The sequence below is a fragment of the Calonectris borealis genome, chromosome W, assembly GCF_964195595.1.
Source record: "Calonectris borealis chromosome W, bCalBor7.hap1.2, whole genome shotgun sequence".
Taxonomy (NCBI): Eukaryota; Metazoa; Chordata; class Aves; order Procellariiformes; family Procellariidae; genus Calonectris; species Calonectris borealis.
This window is the reverse complement of record NC_134351.1, coordinates 16768467-16787549: the sequence shown is the minus strand read 5'-3', so window position 1 is coordinate 16787549 and position 19083 is coordinate 16768467. Positions and strand designations below refer to the sequence as shown.

General features: G+C 46.1%; 1 protein-coding gene across 1 annotated transcript in view; it reads right to left on the bottom strand.

Annotated features, from left to right (window-relative positions):
- The window catches only part of LOC142075007 (E3 ubiquitin-protein ligase RBBP6-like), a 91713-nt gene that overhangs the window by 59800 nt on the left and 12830 nt on the right, over positions 1-19083 (bottom strand). The window contains 8 exon segments of the mRNA XM_075135997.1: positions 9069-10198; positions 10534-10609; positions 11234-11544; positions 15154-15336; positions 16224-16331; positions 16333-16361; positions 17050-17146; positions 17265-17353. Of these exon segments, the coding sequence (XP_074992098.1) occupies positions 9069-10198; positions 10534-10609; positions 11234-11544; positions 15154-15336; positions 16224-16331; positions 16333-16361; positions 17050-17146; positions 17265-17353 (2023 nt within the window).

Genomic DNA, 19083 nt, shown 5'->3' with positions numbered 1-19083 from the left:
TGGGCATGTCACGACGCTGGGCATGTCCAGGTGCTGGGCACTGGGGGTGTAGTCTAATCAGATCCATATGTTTGGGTTTGCTTTTGGGTTGCATTGGCATTGTCTTGGGGATTGGAGGTGCCGGGGGTGGTGGGTCCCGGGGGGGCCTCTGGTGAGATAAGCGAGGAGGTACAGCCTTGAAACTAGATAAGAGCTACCAATTAACCCCATTGTTTCCCAGCAAATTCCTCTAGTCTGACCTAGTCTGACCTATTCTAATTAGCATAGTAAAAACCCCACCCACGGGCAGGAAAGCCCCCTACCCAACAAAGCCCCTTCCCCACTGAATATGCACAGTAAAAAGAAAGGACACTGTGACTTTAAGTGAAGACGAGGCATTACAAGAACCAATAGAAGCAAGGATGACTAAGCCTAGATGTAAAAGCACTGATAACTGTTGCTCTGAATGTGTAAAATGCTTACCGTGTGTTAAGTGAGGTGTGCTAGCTTTGTGGAGTTACCACCTAGTCCCCATCTCTGCGCAGACATGGAATAAACAAATATCTCGGCTCTGTGTGTGACATTGGCTTATTGCACACCGGATAATGAACCCCGCTTGAGGGACAACAGTTTTGGCGACCCAGATGGGACTGCCGTTCTAGCCTTGCCCGGATTGTCCTGCCGTTCCGGACGGGAGACAGGACCGGGTAGGACTCCAGCGCGCACTGACCTCTTGATCGGGGACCCTGCCGGTTCCTCTCCACTGATGGGTGACAGGCAACGCAATGGTGCAACGCCAAAATACAAGATATTTGCAAGGGGGCAAGGGACTGCAGAGGTAATTAGCCGCTTTTTGGGATTGCTTTGCATAAGACACGCCTAGAAAAAGGCCCGCGGCAGGAGCTTAAGTAACGGCTTCTCATGTAGATGCGTGGTAAAATCTTACCTTTACCAACAGAGCGTCGGAGCTGGGTGCACAGTAAAAGCTTGCCTTTGCCGACAGGGGGTCGGAGCTGAGTGCGTGGTAAGATTTCACCTTTACCAACAGTGGGTCGGTGCTGGGTGAGTGGTAAGATTTTACCTTTGCCGGCAGGGAGCCAGAGCTGAGTGTATGAAGCCGAGGAATTCTTGAAAAAAATATTACGTGTAATATGGGTGCGTCTGCTTCCACTGAGGTACCCCATGTGTTGTCCGAAAAGCGGATTCGTGCCCGGCGTGCAAGTAACCAATTCCACATGCTCAGGAAAGATAGTGTTTCATTCAGGCCTGGGTGCTCGGTGGACTTGCCACAAATCAAGCACACCTGGTCTAGTCACCTTTCTGTTTATATCCATGCTTCTCATACATATTTTAAGTTTCTCTTTTGCATATTCATTAAATTTCCGAGAACTAATTATAATATTACATCATCCTAGACACATGCGCACTAAAGCCTTTAGGGTCTCCTTGAGGGTCTCTGGTGGTCGGCAGGGTAGTGAACTCTTCATGAACCTGTTCCTTTCTTTCCTTATAAGGTCGAGGTTTGTCTCCGAGCCACGTCTGGACCACGTTTGTTTATGGTTCTCGTTTCCAAGGTTACTCTTCACTAGAGTCTAACAATGCTTCCAGGATACACGATTTATACTAGTTACAATTCTACACGCCACCTGCTAGTTACCTAACTTCTAAGCAACAAATCTTCATTGTTTAGAATTACAGAAGTGAGCAGTAGAATTACAGAAGCGAGCAGTATGGAATAGTAGATACTGTACCTACTGCATCAATTCCCCCTTTGAGACTTATGATGTTGAGCATTTGGTCTACAAAAAGACATACATTGAATCATACAACAAGTAATTATAACTAAGGTGACGATCAGTATTTGTCCGGGTTCCGGCTGCGACAGAGTTAACTTTCTTCCCAGCAGCTTGGGGGGTGTGCTGTCTTTTGGATTTGGTGTGAAAGGAGTGTTGCTGGCCCATCGATGCTTTGGCTGTTGCTGGGTGATGCTTGCACCAGGGAGGGGGAGCACAGCCGGGGTGCTGGACCCAGCTGGCCAATGGGGTATTCTATACCATGTGACATCATGCTCAGTATAAAAACCAGGTGTGTGGGGGGGCTCGGCCACCGTTTGTGACACGCGGTCAGCGGTCGGAGAGCAGTTGCATTGCGCATAGTCTGCTTTGTATATTCTGTTATTGTTGTTGTTCTCATTGTTATTATTACTGTTCTACTTCGTTTTATTTCAATTATTAAACTGTTTTTATCTCAACCCAGGAGTTTCCCTACTTGTGCCCTCCTGATTCTCTCCCCCATCCTACCAGAAGTGGGGGGTGAGCGAGCGGCTGCGTGGGGTTTATTTACTTGGCTGGGGTTAAACCATGACAATCCTTTTTGGCGCCCAACGTGGAGCAGCGAAGGGTTGAGATAACAACAGATTAATTAGAGCATATTAAGGAATTTATATCTGTTAACATATTAATTTGTTCTACACCATGCTCTTGTTTTTACTGTACCTGTTAAAGATTGGAGTTGGGTTTTGTAGTCTGCTGTGCTCTGCAGTGATTAATGATGTTTGCCTGGGAGGTTTGTTACTAAAACGCAGGCATTGGGGGTTATTTGGGATTTGTAATGAAGCCGTTACTGTATTTCGGGTACCACCTCATGGAGACCATTAGCAATTATACCTCTTCCTCTGAGAGATTTTTTATGGAGGAAATAGAGAATGGCACCCTCGCTACCTTCCTCTATGATGTCATCTCCTTTGTTAAAATAACTTGCCAGTACCTTGAACATCCCTGGGTAGTTAAGATACATCTCTTGGTATTCCTTGGGAATATTGTTTTGGTTTTGTCCAAGGTTAGTAAGCAATTTAAGAATGTCATCCAGAGATCTGACCGAAGGCTGGTTATGAGTGGCAGGGCGAGTGGGATAGCATGGGCAAATGCCTAGGACGATGGGCACCACCAAGTGTTCTGGAAATTCACCCCTGAACAAGTGCAGAACCCTGAAAAATTAGTAGAATATTTAGAAAAAGTATGCTGTCACCCTGGCCATTCTAGGGAGACACAAATCACTACAATGTGCTGGGGCCTGGCCCACACCTACCGAGCCCTATTTAACACCACTCAGAACCCCCAAGGGGAAGAAAATGTCTCTGCAGCTGATGACAAAGCAACAGGCCCTGTAGCTACCCCACCCCCCACGGCAGGCACAGCGGCTACCCCAGCCCCCATGGCAGGCACGGCAGCTACTCTGCCCCCTGCGACAGAGAACCAACCCATGCCAGTATCAGTCGCCCCTATACAAAAAAGAAAATGCACAAGAAAATCAGCTCGTCTAGTAAGGGATGAAGATGAACCAGGGCCATCACGAGAACAGGAGGAGGAGGAGGAGGAGGCAGAACCCGTAAATGAGATGGTGACCACCCAATCCCTATCCCTGGGTGAGCTGCAGGATATGCGGAAAGACTTCAGCCATCGTCCAGGCGAGCACATTGTCACCTGGCTGTTCCGATGCTGGGATAACAGGGCCAGTAGCCTGGAATTAGAGGGTAGAGAAGCCAAGCAGCTGGGATCCCTTTCTAGGGAAGGGGGCATTGACAAAGCAATTGGACAAGGGGCACAAGTCCTCAGCCTCTGGAGGCGACTCCTGTCAGGCGTGAAGGAAAGGTATCCCTTCAAGGAAGATGTTATATACCACCCAAGCAAGTGGACCACCATGGAGAGAGGTATCCAGTACCTGAGGGAATTAGCCGTGCTGGAAGTGATTTATGATGACCTGAACAATGAGCAGTTACCCAAAGACCCAGATGAAGTCAAATGCACCCGACCCATGTGGCGGAAGTTTGTACGGAGTGCACCAGCGTCACATGCAAACTCATTGGCAATAATGACCTGGAGAGATGGAGAGGAACAAACAGTGGATGAACTGGCTGGCCAACTCCAGCAATATGAAGAAAGTCTCTCTTCCTCCCTACGGTCCTGTGTCTCTGCTGTGGAGAAACTGTCTCAGGAGGTCCAGCAACTCAAAGAGGATATGTCCTGCTCCCCACCTGCATGGGCCAGTGTCTCAGCCATTAGGAACAAGCGTCCCTCTGCTCAAGAGAGGAGACATCGTGGGTACACACCCCGGGGCACCCTGTGGTTTTACCTGCGTGACCACGGAGAGGACATGAGGAAGTGGGATGGAAAACCTACCTCAGTCCTACAGGCACGGGTACATGAGTTGCAAGGAAAAACAACCACAAAAGGGGGTTCTCCCAGTAAAACTGCTGCTCCAGTCTCCAGTGAGTTCCCCAGACAGAGTAGAAGGGCTGATTCCACTTCCGACCTTAACAAAGGGACTTCTGATTCATACTTACAAGAAGTGGATAGCGAATATGATGACCAGGACTAGAGGGGCCCTGCCTCCAGCCAGGTGGAGGAAAGGGACAACCGGGTTTACTGGACTGTGTGGATTCGATGGCCTGGCACATCAGACCCACAGGAGTATAAGGCTCTCGTAGACACCGGTGCACAGTGTACCCTGATGCCATCAAGCTATAAAGGGGCAGAACCCATTTGTATTTCTGGAGTGACAGGGGGATCCCAAGAGTTAACTGTATTGGAGGCCGAAGTGGGCCTAACCGGGAGTGAGTGGCAGAAGCACCCCATTGTGACTGGCCCAGAGGCTCCGTGCATCCTTGGCATAGACTACCTCAGGAGAGGGTATTTCAAGGACCCAAAAGGGTATCGGTGGGCTTTTGGTATAGCTGCCCTGGAGATGGAGGAAATTAAAGAGCTGTCTACCTTGCCCGGTCTCTCAGAGGACCATTCTGATGTGGGGTTGCTGAGGGTCAAAGAACAACAGGTGCCGATCACTACCACGACAGTGCACCGGCAGCAATATCGCACCAACCGAGACTCCCTGCTTCCCATCCATAAGCTGATTCGTCGACTGGAGAGCCAAGGAGTGATCAGCAAGACTCGCTCACCCTTTCACAGTCCCATATGGCCAGCACGAAAGTCTAATGGAGAGTGGAGACTAACAGTAGACTATCGTGGCCTGAACGAAGTCACGCCGCCACTGAGTGCTGCCGTGCCGGACATGCTAGAACTTCAATACGAACTGGAGTCAAAGGCAGCCAAGTGGTACGCCACAAATGACATCGCCAATGCATTCTTCTCAATCCCTTTGGCGGCAGAGTGCAGGCCACAGTTTGCTTTCACGTGGAGGGGCGTCCAGTACACCTGGAACCGACTGCCCCAGGAGTGGAAACACAGCCCTACCATTTGCCATGGACTGATCCACACCGCACTGGAACAGGGTGAGGCTCCAGAACACCTGCACTACATTGATGACATCATTGTATGGGGCAACACAGCAGAAGAAGTTTTTGAGAAAGGGGAGAGAATAGTCCAAATCCTCCTGAAGGCTGGTTTTGCCATAATAAGAAGTAAGGTCAAGGGACCTGCACAGGAGATCCAGTTTTTAGGAATAAAAATGGCAAGATGGACGTCGTCAGATCCCGATGGATGTGATCAACAAAATAACAGCCATGTCCCCACCAACTAGCAAAAAGGAAACACAAGCTTTCTTAGGCGTTGTGGGCTTTTGGAGAATGCATATTCCAAATTACAGTCAAATCGTAAGCCCTCTCTATCACGTGACCAGGAAGAAGAACGGCTTCAAATGGGGCCCTGAGCAACGACAAGCCTTTGAACAAGTTCAGGCAGTAGCCCTTGGGCCAGTCCGGGCAGGACAAGATGTAAAGAATGTGCTCTACACCGCAGCCGGGGAGAATGGCCCTACCTGGAGCCTCTGGCAGAAAGCACCAGGGGAGACTTGAGGTCGACCCTTAGGGTTCTGGAGTCGGGGAGACAGAGGATCCGAGGCCCGCTACACTCCAACTGAGAAGGAGATATTGGCAGCATATGAAGGGGTTTGAGCTGCTTCGGAAGTGGTTGGTACTGAAGCACAGCTCCTCCTGGCACCCCGACTGCCGGTGCTGGGCTGGATGTTCAAAGGGAGCGTCCCCTCTACACATCATGCAACCGATGCTACGTGGAGTAAGTGGGTCACGCTGACCACACAATGGGCCCGAATAGGAAACCCCAGTCGCCCAGGAATCTTGGAGGTGATCACGAACTGGCCAGAAGGCAAAGATTTCGGAATATCCCCAGAGGAGGAGGTGACGCATGCCGAAGAGGCCACCACCATATAACAAACTGCCAGAAAACGAGAAGCAATATGCCCTGTTCACTGATGGGTCCTGTCGCCTTGTGGGAAAGCATTGGAGGTGGAAGGCTGCTGTATGGAGTCCTATACGCCAAGTTGCAGAAACTGCTGAAGGAGAAGGTGAATCGAGCCAGTTTGCAGAGGTGAAAGCCATCCAGCTGGCCTTGGACATTGCTGAACGAGAAAAATGGCCAGTACTTTATCTCTATACTGAATCATGGATGGTGGCAAATGCCCTGTGGGGGTGGTTGCAGCAGTGGAAGCAGAACAACTGGCAGCGCAGAGGTAAACCCATCTGGGCTGCCGCATTGTGGCAAGATATTGCTGCCTGGGTAGAGAACCTGACTGTAAAAGTACGTCACGTAGATGCTCACGTACCCAAGAGTCGCGCCACTGAAAAACACCAAAACAACCAGCAGGTGGACCAGGCTGCCAAGATCGAAGTAGCTCAGGTAGATCTGGACTGGCAACATAAGGGTGAATTATTTATAGCTCGGTGCGCCCATGACACTTCAGGCCACCAAGGAAGAGATGCAACATATAGATGGGCTCGTGATCGAGGGGTGGACTTGACCATGGACGCTATTGCACAGGTTATCCATGAATGTGAAACATGCGCTGCAATCAAGCAAGCCAAGCGAGTAAAGCCTCTTTGGTATGGAGGACGATGGTTGAAGTATAAATATGGGGAGGCCTGGCAGATTGATTATATCACACTCCCACAAACCCGACAAGGCAAGCGCTATGTGCTCACCATGGTGGAAGTAACCACAGGATGGCTGGAAACATACCCTGTGCCCCATGCCACCGCCCGGAACACCATCCTGGGCCTTGAAAAGCAAGTCCTATGGCAACATGGCACCCCAGAAAGAATTGAGTCAGACAACGGGACTCATTTCCGAAACACCCTCCTAGACACCTGGGCCAAGGAGCATAGCATTGAGTGGGTATATCACATCCCCTACCATGCACCAGCCTCTGGGAAAATCGAACGATACAACGGGCTGCTAAAGACAACACTGAGGGCAATGGGTGGTGGGACATTCAAGCATTGGGATACACATTTAGCAAAGGCCACCTGGTTAGTCAACACCAGGGGATCTGTCACTCGAGCTGGCCCTGCCCAATCCAAACCCTTACGTACTGTAGAGGGGGATAAAGTCCCTGTCGTGCATATGAGAAATATGCTGGGGAAGACGGTCTGGGTTACTCCTGCCTCTGGCAAGGGAAAACCCATCCGTGGGATTGCTTTTGCTCAGGGACCTGGGTGCACTTGGTGGGTGATGAGAAAGGATGGGGAAGTCCGGTGTGTACCTCAGGGGGATTTAATTTTGGGTGAAAATAGCCAATGAACTGAATTGTACGATGTTAGTTACTATATAATACTGTATGTCATCACTTCTATGGTTACCATATGCCATATTAACAGTATTACGGTAAGAATCACCCAGATTAATGTAGGATGAACGCCGATGAAACTGAGCAAGGTGCAACGATGATAGAACCGGACGAGCGCCCAGAACTGGCCTCCGCATGCAAGAGTCCAACACCGCACACCATCTCTCCTGCCCTGAAAGACTGTTATGACAGATGGAGCCCAAAGTCATGGACTAAATGAACTCAATGGACATTTTAGAGGGATGGCCCATGGACTTAGGGAATGATATCTCTGTGTGTGTATATATATCAAAAGGCAGGAAAAGTAGTGGTGACTAATTGGAAGGTATTGGAAAATGTGAGACCTGGGCATGATGTAGATGGTATAGAATAAGGGGTGGATATTGTCCTGGTTCCGGCTGGGACAGAGTTAACTTTCTTCCCAGTAGCTTGGGGGGTGTGCTATGTATTCGGTTTGGTGTGAAAGGAGCGTTGATGGCCCATTGATGCTTTGGCTGTTGCTGGGTGATGCTTGCACCAGGGAGGGGGAGCACAGCCGGGGTGGTGGACCCAGCTGGCCAATGGGGTATTCTATACCTAACCCTAAGCCTAACCCTAACCCTAACCTTAAACCTAACCCCAACCCCTAATCATAACCCTAATGATTCTATACCCTATTCTATATCTAACCCTAATGCTAACCCTAACCCCAAACACTCATATCCCGAGCTCTATCCCTAACCCTGAACCCCAGCCCTAACTCTAACATTAACCCTAATCCTAACCCTAACCCCTAACCCTACCCTTAACCACTAAACATAACCCGAAGACCTCACCCTAACACTGAACTGAACCATAAACCTAACGCTAAACCTAAAAATTAATGCTAACCCTAACCCAAACCTGAATCCTAACCCATAAGCATAAACCCAACCGTAACCCCTAACCATAAACCTAAGCCTTAATTCTAACCCTAAACTAAACCATAAACATAACTCTAAACCTACCATTTAACCGTAACCCTAACGTTAACCCTAACCCTAACCCTAACCTTAAGTCTAACCTGAACCATAAAGCTAACCCTAGCCCTAACCCTAAGGTGAAATCTAACACTAAAACTAAATGCTAACACTAATCCTAACCCCAACCGCAAACTGTAACCCTAACCCTAACACCAAATGGTAACACTAACCCTTTGGCGTAACCCTAAACTTAAACCTAATCTGAACCATAAACCTAACCCTCAAATAACAGTGAACCCCTAATTTTAACCCTAACCCTAACGCTACCCCTAACTTCAAACCGTAACCCTAAGACCTCACACTAACCCTAAAGCAAAACCTAATCCTAAAACTAAACCCCAACCCTAACCCGTAACCCAAACCCTAACCCTAACCCTAAACCGTAACACTAAGCCCTAACCCTAACCCTAACCCTAAACTTAATCACAAATACCAATAACTGATATAAATGAGCAATATCAGGGCAGCGAGTCAGGTTTTTTAAATCCTTGCTTTCTCTCTTCCGTTCTCTCTTCTTGCTTTCTCTCTTCTGTTCGAGGAGATTTCCGTTCGAGGAAGCTTTAGCTAGTTTTATTATATTGTCTGTCTTAGGAGGAACAGCCACTTCTACTTTCCGCTTTGTCTTGTCAATTTTTGCTTTTGGCTTATCCTTCTCTTTTTTCTCCTTTTCAGACATCGGTTTGAAAGCAATAGAATCTGCTTCCATAGGCTCATCTCTCACAGGGGTGGCATCACCTCTGCTTGGGACCATGAACAGGGAGTCCATTTTAACGTCTTCTGCTGGAACTGGCTCTCTTGGTTTTCTCGCACCTGCTAACAACTCAGCATTGGGAAATCCTTCATCCTCATCCCCTTTTCTTCTCTTCCTGTGTTTTTTATGTTTATTTCCTTGGCCATCTCCCAGTGGATTTTTCACCTCCTTCTCTTTTGATTTTGTAGGATCCTTGACGCCATGGCTCTCTCTTTCAGAAGGTTTTTCAGGGTAATTTCCAGCTATATTGTGATTTTGGTGGCTCTGCCCAGCAGGATAATCCTCCCTACGTCCCCGAGCATATGGTGAATTCTCTTGTCTGGTCCTAGGTGGACCAAACCTATCTGGAGAAAAGTTCTCTCTGTTTACTGGAGGGTGAGGTTGAGCGCCAACAGCAGAGCCCTTGTAAAACTTTCCATGCCATTCTCTGTAATTCCTTTCCCATTCCCTGTCTCTTGCCTTTTCAAATGGATCTCTAAAGTCAAGAGATCTGGCATAGTAAGCTTTCAGATCATATGGTGGAACTTCTCTGTATCTGTTAAAATACTCCCTTCCTCCTTCCCCTTGAGGTATAGTCTGTTTAGTGGGAGACTGGCCTCTAAATACTGGAGACCTTGACCGTGAATGGCATCTTCTGTATGGGGGTGACCTTGACCTTGAATGCTGATAACCATGTGACCTCAACCTAGAACGATAGTTACGACTCTTCCCTTTGCCCCTTCTTGGATACGGCAGCAATCGCGAGTAGGAATGAGAATGGGAACAACTAAATGATCGAGAGTAGGAGCGAGTGCGGGAAGAACCTGATCTTGATGTGGAGCAGGTATACGAACTTGTAGAGTAAGATGAAGCACTATAAGGAGACTTGGACCTGAAAAAAACCACCACACACACACAAAAAAAATGAAGTTAATTCAAAACAGTCACTCTCCCCCATTTTTTTCCTCCCAAATTTGGTTTGGGTTTTTTCTCCTCTCCATATGCTTATGTCAAAGCTTCTTTCAGCTGCTGACATAATGCTACTGCAAATTGAGGAATTTGATACAATTTTTCAATTACATTTGTCTTGTTTTAGTTAGGCATGTTTACTATCTGCAACGAAAAATTCTATTGGAAAAACCAGTCATTTTTCCTTATGTCAGATGCACTTTAGTGTAACTGCAGTCCGATATGCTGTTGAAATACAAAAATGAAAACCAACGCAACTTCATTGAGCCAAATACTTCCTCCTCTTTAAGTCTCCGTTGTTCTCTGTAAAACTCCTCCCTAGATAAGGGAGGCCAATGGCATCCTGCCTTGTGTCAGAAATAGTGTGGCCAGCAGGACTAGGGCAGTGATCATCCCCCTGCACTCGGCACTGGTGAGGCTGCACCTCGAATACTGCTTTCAGTTTTGGGCCCCTCACTACAAGAAAGACATTGAGGTGCTGGAGCGCGTCCAAAGAAGGGCAACGGAGCTGGTGAAGGGTCTACAGAAGAAATCCTATGAGGAGCGGCTGAGGGAACTGGGCTTGTTTAGTCTGGAGAAGAGGAGGCTGAGGGGAGACCTCGTCACTCTCTACAACTACCTGAAAGGAGGTTGTAGCGAGGTGGGTGTCGGTCTCTTTTCCCAGGTAACAGGTGATAGGACGAGAGGAAACGGCCTCAAGTTGCTCTAGGGGAGGTTTAGATTGGATATTAGGAAACATTTCTTCACCGAAAGGGTTGTCAAGCATTGGAACAGGCTGCCCAGGGAAGTGGTTGAGTCACCATCCCTGGAGGTATTGAAAAGACACGTAGATGTCGTGCTTAGGGAATTGGTTTAGTGGTGGACTTGGCAGTGCTGGGTTTACGGTTGGACTCAATGTTCTTACAGGTCTTTTCCAACCTAATCCATTCTACGATTCTGTGATTCTATAAAGGAGGCTCTTGTGTCGTTGGGATGGTATTTGAATGAGCCGTTGGTACTGCTGTTGGTACCCAAGCTGATGACATGTCTGCAGGAGCTGGGGGATATCCTGGAGGGGGGACAGTGTACCCAGCAGATGGAGGCTGACCAGGTGGAAACTGAGGAGGAAACTGTGCTGGTGGTACCTGCGGTGGAAGAGGAAGTGCATGGGGTGGTGGAGGATACAAGTGAGGTGGAGGCACAGGCACAAAGACTGGTGTTGATGCTGGTAGTGCTGGGGCCTGAGCCCTTTGGGTACGTTCACTATGCGGGCATCCTTGATTTGAACTTCTGAAGAAACCCAAAAACATGTGTCACTGTTTGTTACACTCTGCCCTGATTTTAAAGAGGAAAGCAAATGAAGCGGGAGCATGGTGGTGAGCACTTCTTGTGCTCAACTTAAGCATTTTTCTCCCTGCTTTCTGTTCGAGACTACGCTCATTTCCTGATCCTCATACTTGCCTTCCACATCCTCACCCCCAACAGTTCATTCAGTCTTCTCTCCTTATACTCAGCTTTGCACCTGTGGATGGAGGCTGCCCACACTTGAAAGAGACTCCCATCTCCCGTGTGCCAAGTGCCCACTGCTCCTCTGCCACTCCTTGATACACTTAGAATCATAGAATCATAGAATCATACAGGTTGGAAAAGACCTCTAAGATCATCGTGTCCAACCGTCAACCCAACACCACCATGCCCACTACACCATGTCCCTAAGGGCCTCATCTACACGTCTTTTAAATACCTCCAGGGATGGTGACTCCACCACTTCCCTGGGCAGCCTGTTCCAAGGCCTGACCACTCTTTCAGTAAAGAAATTTTTCCTAATGTTCAATCTAAACCTCCCTTGGCGCAACTTAAGGCCATTTCCTCTTGTCCTATCGCTAGTTACTTGGCAGAAGAGACCAACACCCACCTCGCTACAACCTCCTTTCAGGTAGTTGTAGAGCGCGATGAGGTCTCCCCTCAGCCTCCTCTTCTCCAGGCTAAACAACCCCAGTTCCCTCAGCCGCTCCTCATAAGGCTTGTGCTCCAGGCCCTTCACCAGCTTCGTTGCCCTCCTCTGGACACGCTCCAGCACCTCCATGTCCTTCTTGTAGTGAGGGGCCCAAAACGGAACACAGTATTCGAGGTGCGGCCTCACCAGTGCCGAGTACAGGGGCACGATCACCTCCCTACTCCTGCTGGCCACACTATTTCTGATACAGGCCAGGATGCCGTTGGCCTTCTTGGCCACCTGAGCACACTGCCGGCTCATGTTCAGCCGGCTGTCGACCAGCACCCCCAGGTCCTTTTCCTCTGGGCAGCTTTCCAGCCACTCTTCCCCAAGCCTGTAGCGTTGCCTGGGGTTGTTGTGGCCGAAGTGCAGGACCCGGCACTTGGCCTTGTTGAATCTCATACAGTTGGCCTCGGCCCATCGATCCAGCCTGTCCAGGTCCCTCTGCAGAGCCTTCCTACCCTCGAGCAGATCAACACTCCCGCCCAACTTGGTGTCATCTGCAAACTTACTGAGGGAGCACTCGATCCCCTCGTCCAGATCATTGATGAAGATATTGAACAGGACCGGCCCCAGTACTGAGCCCTGGGGAACACCGCTCGTGACCGGCCGCCAACTGGATTTAACTCCGTTCACCACAACTCTCTGGGCTCGGCCGTCTAGCCAGTTTTTTACCCAGCGAAGAGTGTACCTGTCTAAGCCGTGAGCCGCCAGCTTCTCTAGGAGAATGCTGTGGGAGACAGTGTCAAAGGCCTTACTGAAGTCCAGGTAGACCACATCCACAGCCTTTCCCTCATCCACTAGGCGGGTCACCTGGTCATAGAAGGAGATCAGGTTGGTCAAGCAGGACCTGCCTTCCATGAACCCGTGCTGGCTGGGCCTGATCCCCTGGTTGTCCCGGACATGGCTCGTGAGCACCCTCAAAACCAACCGCTCCATGATCTTCCCCGGCACCGAGGTCAGGCTGACCGGTCTGTAGTTCCCCGGATCCTCCCTCCGGCCCTTCTTGTAGATGGGAGTCACATTGGCGAGCCTCCAGTCGTCCGGGACCTCCCCAGTTAACCAGGACTGCTGGTAAATGATGGAGAGCGGCTCGGCAAGCTCCTCTGCCAGCTCCCTCAGTACCCTCGGGTGGATCCCATCCGGCCCCATAGACTTGTGAACGTCCAGGTGGCATAGCAGGTCATGAACTTCATCCTCTTGAATTATGGGGGGTTTATCCTGCTCGTCGTCCCTGTCTTCAAGCTCAGGGGGCTGAGTACCCTGAGGATAACCACTCTGACTACTAAAGACTGAGGCAAAGAAGGCGTTGAGTACCTCAGCCTTTTCCTCGTCCTTGGTGGCAACGTTCCCCCCCGCACATCACACTTCTGATCTTCAAAGTACTGCACAGATATTAACTAATCTTCTCTGGAACTTCCTTTAACTTCTTCCACATACGCTTCCTATGTTGTTGCCTCATGATGATGTATTTGGCCTGGTCCTGTCCCTGAATTGTTATTTTCTTGCTGACTGAATGGGAGATTTTAGACAACCTGTGGGGGTTTTGGTTTTTAGACAACCTGTGGGATGGATCCTGGTTTTTCTTTTGATTTACCTTTAAGATTTTATAAACACAATGCACTCTTACAATCTACCTATAACAAACATATACCAAAAGGAAGGACTAGCTTGACACTGCAGTAATAGGTAAAACAGACTCCTCTCTCTCCAACTGAGAGAAAGCGTCTTGGCTATGTGAGATGACTAAATTGAAGAAATTCAAAATTGTCATAAAATAACAGTGTTGACTTTTCCAACCATTTGCTCATTCAGTATCAACTAAGTTGTTAAAAAAAGAATGTTGAAGGCTGATTCCTATTGGGAAATCAATTTCTTCAGCCCTATTCAGCCAGTAATGGAAAGGGTGGCTTTCCATCTGATCCTTTAATTATCTTTAATTTTTATAGGTAATTATGGTTTCCTCAAAAAGCGTTCATTTTTCAGAGTCCTGTTTTCAATCATGTGCCGGAGTTTTATTTTAAATAACCTTAGTGCAAGCACAGATGCCCTTTGTTAAAGCCAATTCAAATGAAGCCATTTAAAAATTAATTACCACTTGGATTCTCCACAACTATCTGTGCATACTTGCTTCATTATAAATCAGCTGTTGTTTAAGTTATGCGTTATACAGCCTCTTTTAACAGGTTACAAGTAGTAATCTATTGAATTTCTGTAGAATACTTACACTTCCCAGCCTGGTCTGCCACCTGCTGAGCGAATTGTACTGGCTCTCATTGCATGACCTTTTGGAGTGGGGAGAGGAAAAAGAAAGAAATCCCATTCAGTTCCTCTGAAGGTAATTTTTTTAAAGAAATTCTGAAGTTATAGTTACTTACCAGTTGTGGGTATTGATTGTCCTTGGGGGCCCAGAAGACTTGGTAATGCTGGTTGTCTTTGTACGGGAACCTGATAGACATCTCAAAAAACCATTAGTAGGCTTGAGTTCTGAAGGTTTCAACCAACTCTCCCGTGGAGAAGAATGTGGATTAAATGCCTAACTATCCGTTTGTTGCAGACCACAGTAAGTCACCAGAGTTGGCTATATCATTTTCTATGAGAGAAAGGGCTATGGACAAACTAAATGCATTCAATATCCTGTATTCAGGATGTAATCACCTGCACAATTATGCACTCTTCCCATACTCATCCTTCTGCATGTAAAGAGGATTTAACTAGATACATAAAAAGGGAAAAAAGCTTTCCACCTTTTTTTTTTCCCTTTATAGGAGAAGAGTCCTTTCCTATTCAGGGTATACCTAAGTACTAAATAGAACTGGTAACAAAGTAACTTTGTTATCTCCTATTTCTGCTTTCAGAAGATCAGATGTCATGTCTTGAATTAACAAACATGGGAGTGACACTTACATTCGTCACAATAACTGTTTCCACAGCAGGGACTATCAACTGCATCAGTCATTGTATCTTTACAGATGAGACATAACAACTCATCTGGAAGAGGATCATCTGAGGAGGAGGAGGAGGAGGACTCGGGCTCCTCGGGTGAAAAGGGAGGCTTTTCCTTCTTTCCTCTAGCATAAGCTTCCCTGGAGAGGGGGTGGGGAAGGAAAAAGAAAAAAAGTTCAAGATAGGTAAAGGAAAACTTTTCCAAGCTTTGGATTTTATCAAAGGAAGACAATAGATGGAATTCTTCTCACTCCACATCAGCCTTCGAAAACGTAGGCATTTAGTTTAAACTACTTTTCTATAGTGACAACACTAGAAGAGGGAGGGGGGGACCAATTTTCCTTCTGCACAACTCCCCCGTTCATTGAATCAACTAAGAAATTAACTCATACTAGAAAAATAATTTTTTGACAGCTAGAAATCAGGTGAAATGAATCCCACCTCTCCTTTGCAGAGGGTAAATGTAAATTGCAGGCTCAGGGTAAAGTTAGTCTCCGAGTAATTACATTTTATAAATGGAAGAAGTCTATGTTACAGCTCCTACAAAACGAGATCCATGACAGAAAAACAGAAGTGCTACCAAGTGCATTTTAAAACAGCCACTCGTGTCAGCACACAGCAGTATTTTCTTAGTTTATAGCAACAGGAAAACTTCAGTCTGTTTCACACATGGGATTTGATAAAAGTCAGCTACTTGTTAAATTTTGCAAGAAGCCTTTGAAACATAAACCAAAAGCAAAATGAGCTTTCAGAGAGAACGACTCCACTGTAAACACTACTGAAATGTTTTGCAGAAAGACAGATTCTTAGCATACCACAAATTTAACCAACTTCCAGGGGCATGAACAGTAGGACCACCCTATTTTCATATTCAAAAGTATCACAGATTCTATGGTTAAGACACAATGACAGTGCTTCCTCCCCCATTAAGGGGGATGCTGGTCAACTTGGTTGCATAGCCACTCAGACATGTACGCGTGGTTTCTCTCGCTCACTTTTTGGTCCGTCCAATTAATTCCATACTTACGCATTAATAGTTGGTATTGCGTATTTTCCAGTGTTTGTCAGCATAGCACCCTTTGTATTGGGGTCTTTCACCTCCATCATGAAACTCCTTGGAATTCCTGTGCTCTTTAATTCTGGGAACAGGCTCAAAATTTTTGTCCTGTTAAGAAAAGAAATGCAGACATATCTCCTTTTAAGACCCACACTTAAAATGACATTTCAATGATTATTTTAAGCAGCAAAAGCCTTTAATCCTCTCCTTTTACCTAGCATAAGGGTTGCTCGATTAAAATACTTATTTTCCTAAATGAATATAGCCAGGATGTTCCAAAGGCTTGAGCAGTGTTTTGAACTCATTCGACATTCTTTGTCTTAACTTCAGGTTCCTTAAGGGTGAAATATCCCTTAGCTCACCATCCATTCAGAGAAGAGACACAAACCCGCTCCTCCTCCAAAGCGCAGTTCAGAGCACAAATATTCAATAGATGGGGTCAACAGAAACATCTTGGGTTTATATGAAATACTAAAAACTGTGAACTGTCATTAAACAGAGTTAAAACCAGAAACATTTCCAGTAATATTGAAATATATAAAAATATGCATGAAAGTTCACAGAGAAAGATCTGTGGACATATTTAATGTCTATGACCTAGAAAAAAGAAAAGTTTACATTTATAATGCCAGGTTTCCCTTGGATTTTGAAGGGCTTTGCAACATTGCCATATAAACCTCTGTCTTTCACCCCAAGAGAAACAATTCTTAATATGAGTATTCATGTATTTGTTACGTAACTGCCAAGGTAAAAAAATGAAAAGCTAAGTAACACCAGAAGTCCCCCACAGTCTTACCCCATTTGTTGGGCAGTTCTTTATATAGTGGCCAGGTTTTCCGCAACAAAAGCAAGCATATGATGGTGGAGGTGGACCCCAGGGTTTCTTCATGTAACTAAAAGGTTTGGGGGCAAAGAAGAAAAAGGTATGCATGTGTCTCTGTCGTTAAAACAAACTTCTCTACAATTTTTCCATAATCTTCAAAGAACAGATTTGACGTTATCAACACTTACTTGATTGGATCATATTCCTGGCAAGACTGTATCATCATAGCTTTTATTTTATCTTCTTCGGAAGCATTGGCTTCAGCCAGATTGGCAGTCTGTTTAACAGGTAATTATTCGACACATACATTAGAAACACATTTAAGCCCACACTGCCAAAGAGAACACCACTCACCCAATCCTGTAAAGAGCGGCACAACGCCAGCTGAGGTTGCATGAAAACAGCTGCTTATATAAAACAGAGTTGTCCAAAAGATGTTCTGGGGAGTCCTTACATCATTACAGGATGTTTATGTGCCTGTTAACCTACTTGAAAAGAGCATTCCTGGGCACTCAAAACCTTAGGCTCTTCACGTTCCCCCCCACTAACTTCTTCATATGAAGCAATTTAACTACAATAAGCAAAACCTGCCGTTTTTTCCAGTTGACCGTGTCCTTTTAACATACAAATTGTAATATAAACCTTATGCAGAACTGGATCTTCAAATTATTGAAGCCAGCTGATTTTTTTAAAGTAGTATTTGTTCAAATGTTTTTATTACACACTAGTACAGATACAAGCAGGGTCGAAGGGAGTGACTGTAAATGATTTGGACCCTCAAGCACCTATCATTCAGATCAACCACTCATGGTTTTGGTTTTAGGTGCATTCATTCACAAAAGCAACCAACTTGTTTCAGCATTTTACTAAAGGGTTGTTTCATATACACAGCTTTTTCTCAACTGTAACATAATCCAGATTGACATCTATGAAATCATTTCCATTAACATTTACAGAAGACTTTACAGATACTTGACTAATTTGTTTGAACCCAAGCGGTTTACAAAACACATCCAAAACCCACAAGACATTACTAGGAATAGACCAAAATTCAAATATGGCATTTAATGCATAATAAAACAGAAAACTTTTTACAACACATTGCCTCCATGCTAAGCCAGTCTGCACTGAGGAGGTTAGAGTAAGGAACCGTTTTGAGCTGCTTTATGTTATGTTCCTGTATTTTTCTGAAATACTTACATTTTCTCGAAAGCTTAAATGTGTACACCACTTGGACAGTTTTTCACATTTTAGAGTAAAACTTCACATGAGTTTACAGAACCAAGGACACGTTTAGGGACAGCGCTAATGGAGACCAATTTGTCCAAGGTGGCTACCTTCCAAACTATTTTTTTTTTTCTTGTCAAATGTCCACAATTTAATTTCTGCAGTGAGAGAGGGAAGAAGTTACCAATGGGAAGAGAGTTTTCTTTCTGGGAAATGAACTCCAGACTTTATTTTCAGAAGAAAGAACTAGCTCCTCTGCATTAGGCCCTGCCTTCTCTAATCTATGTAACTTTAAAGACTAGTAATTTAATTGGCTTGCACTACGCCTTTTCACAAAGTGCAATCCCTAGTGCTTTCCCAGACAAAGTTACACATTGTTGAGCAAAAAATGCAAGCAGTTCCATAGCAAAACATGGCATTACAACAGTTTCATAAGGTCACGTTTGCTAATATGCCACACATACGCATTGGTATTTTCCTGTAAACAATTAGGTACATTTACACAATTTACACAGTCTGCGATCAAACAAATTAGATTGTGTTGTCCACTCTCTATATACTACAGTGTATGAAATTGTGCAGCATTCAAAGAATGGATCTATAACTGTAGTGACTAGAAATTCAAAAATAGCCATGCAGTTGTCCGTGTCCCAGAAACGCTTCTATTTTGGCTCTTGCAAACCCCCCTGAAATGTCCGTAACTTACAGCCAATTAAATTCTTCTGTGAAAATTCTGTTAGTTTCCAATGCAAAATTAACGAAAAGTACGAAAAATGGTAA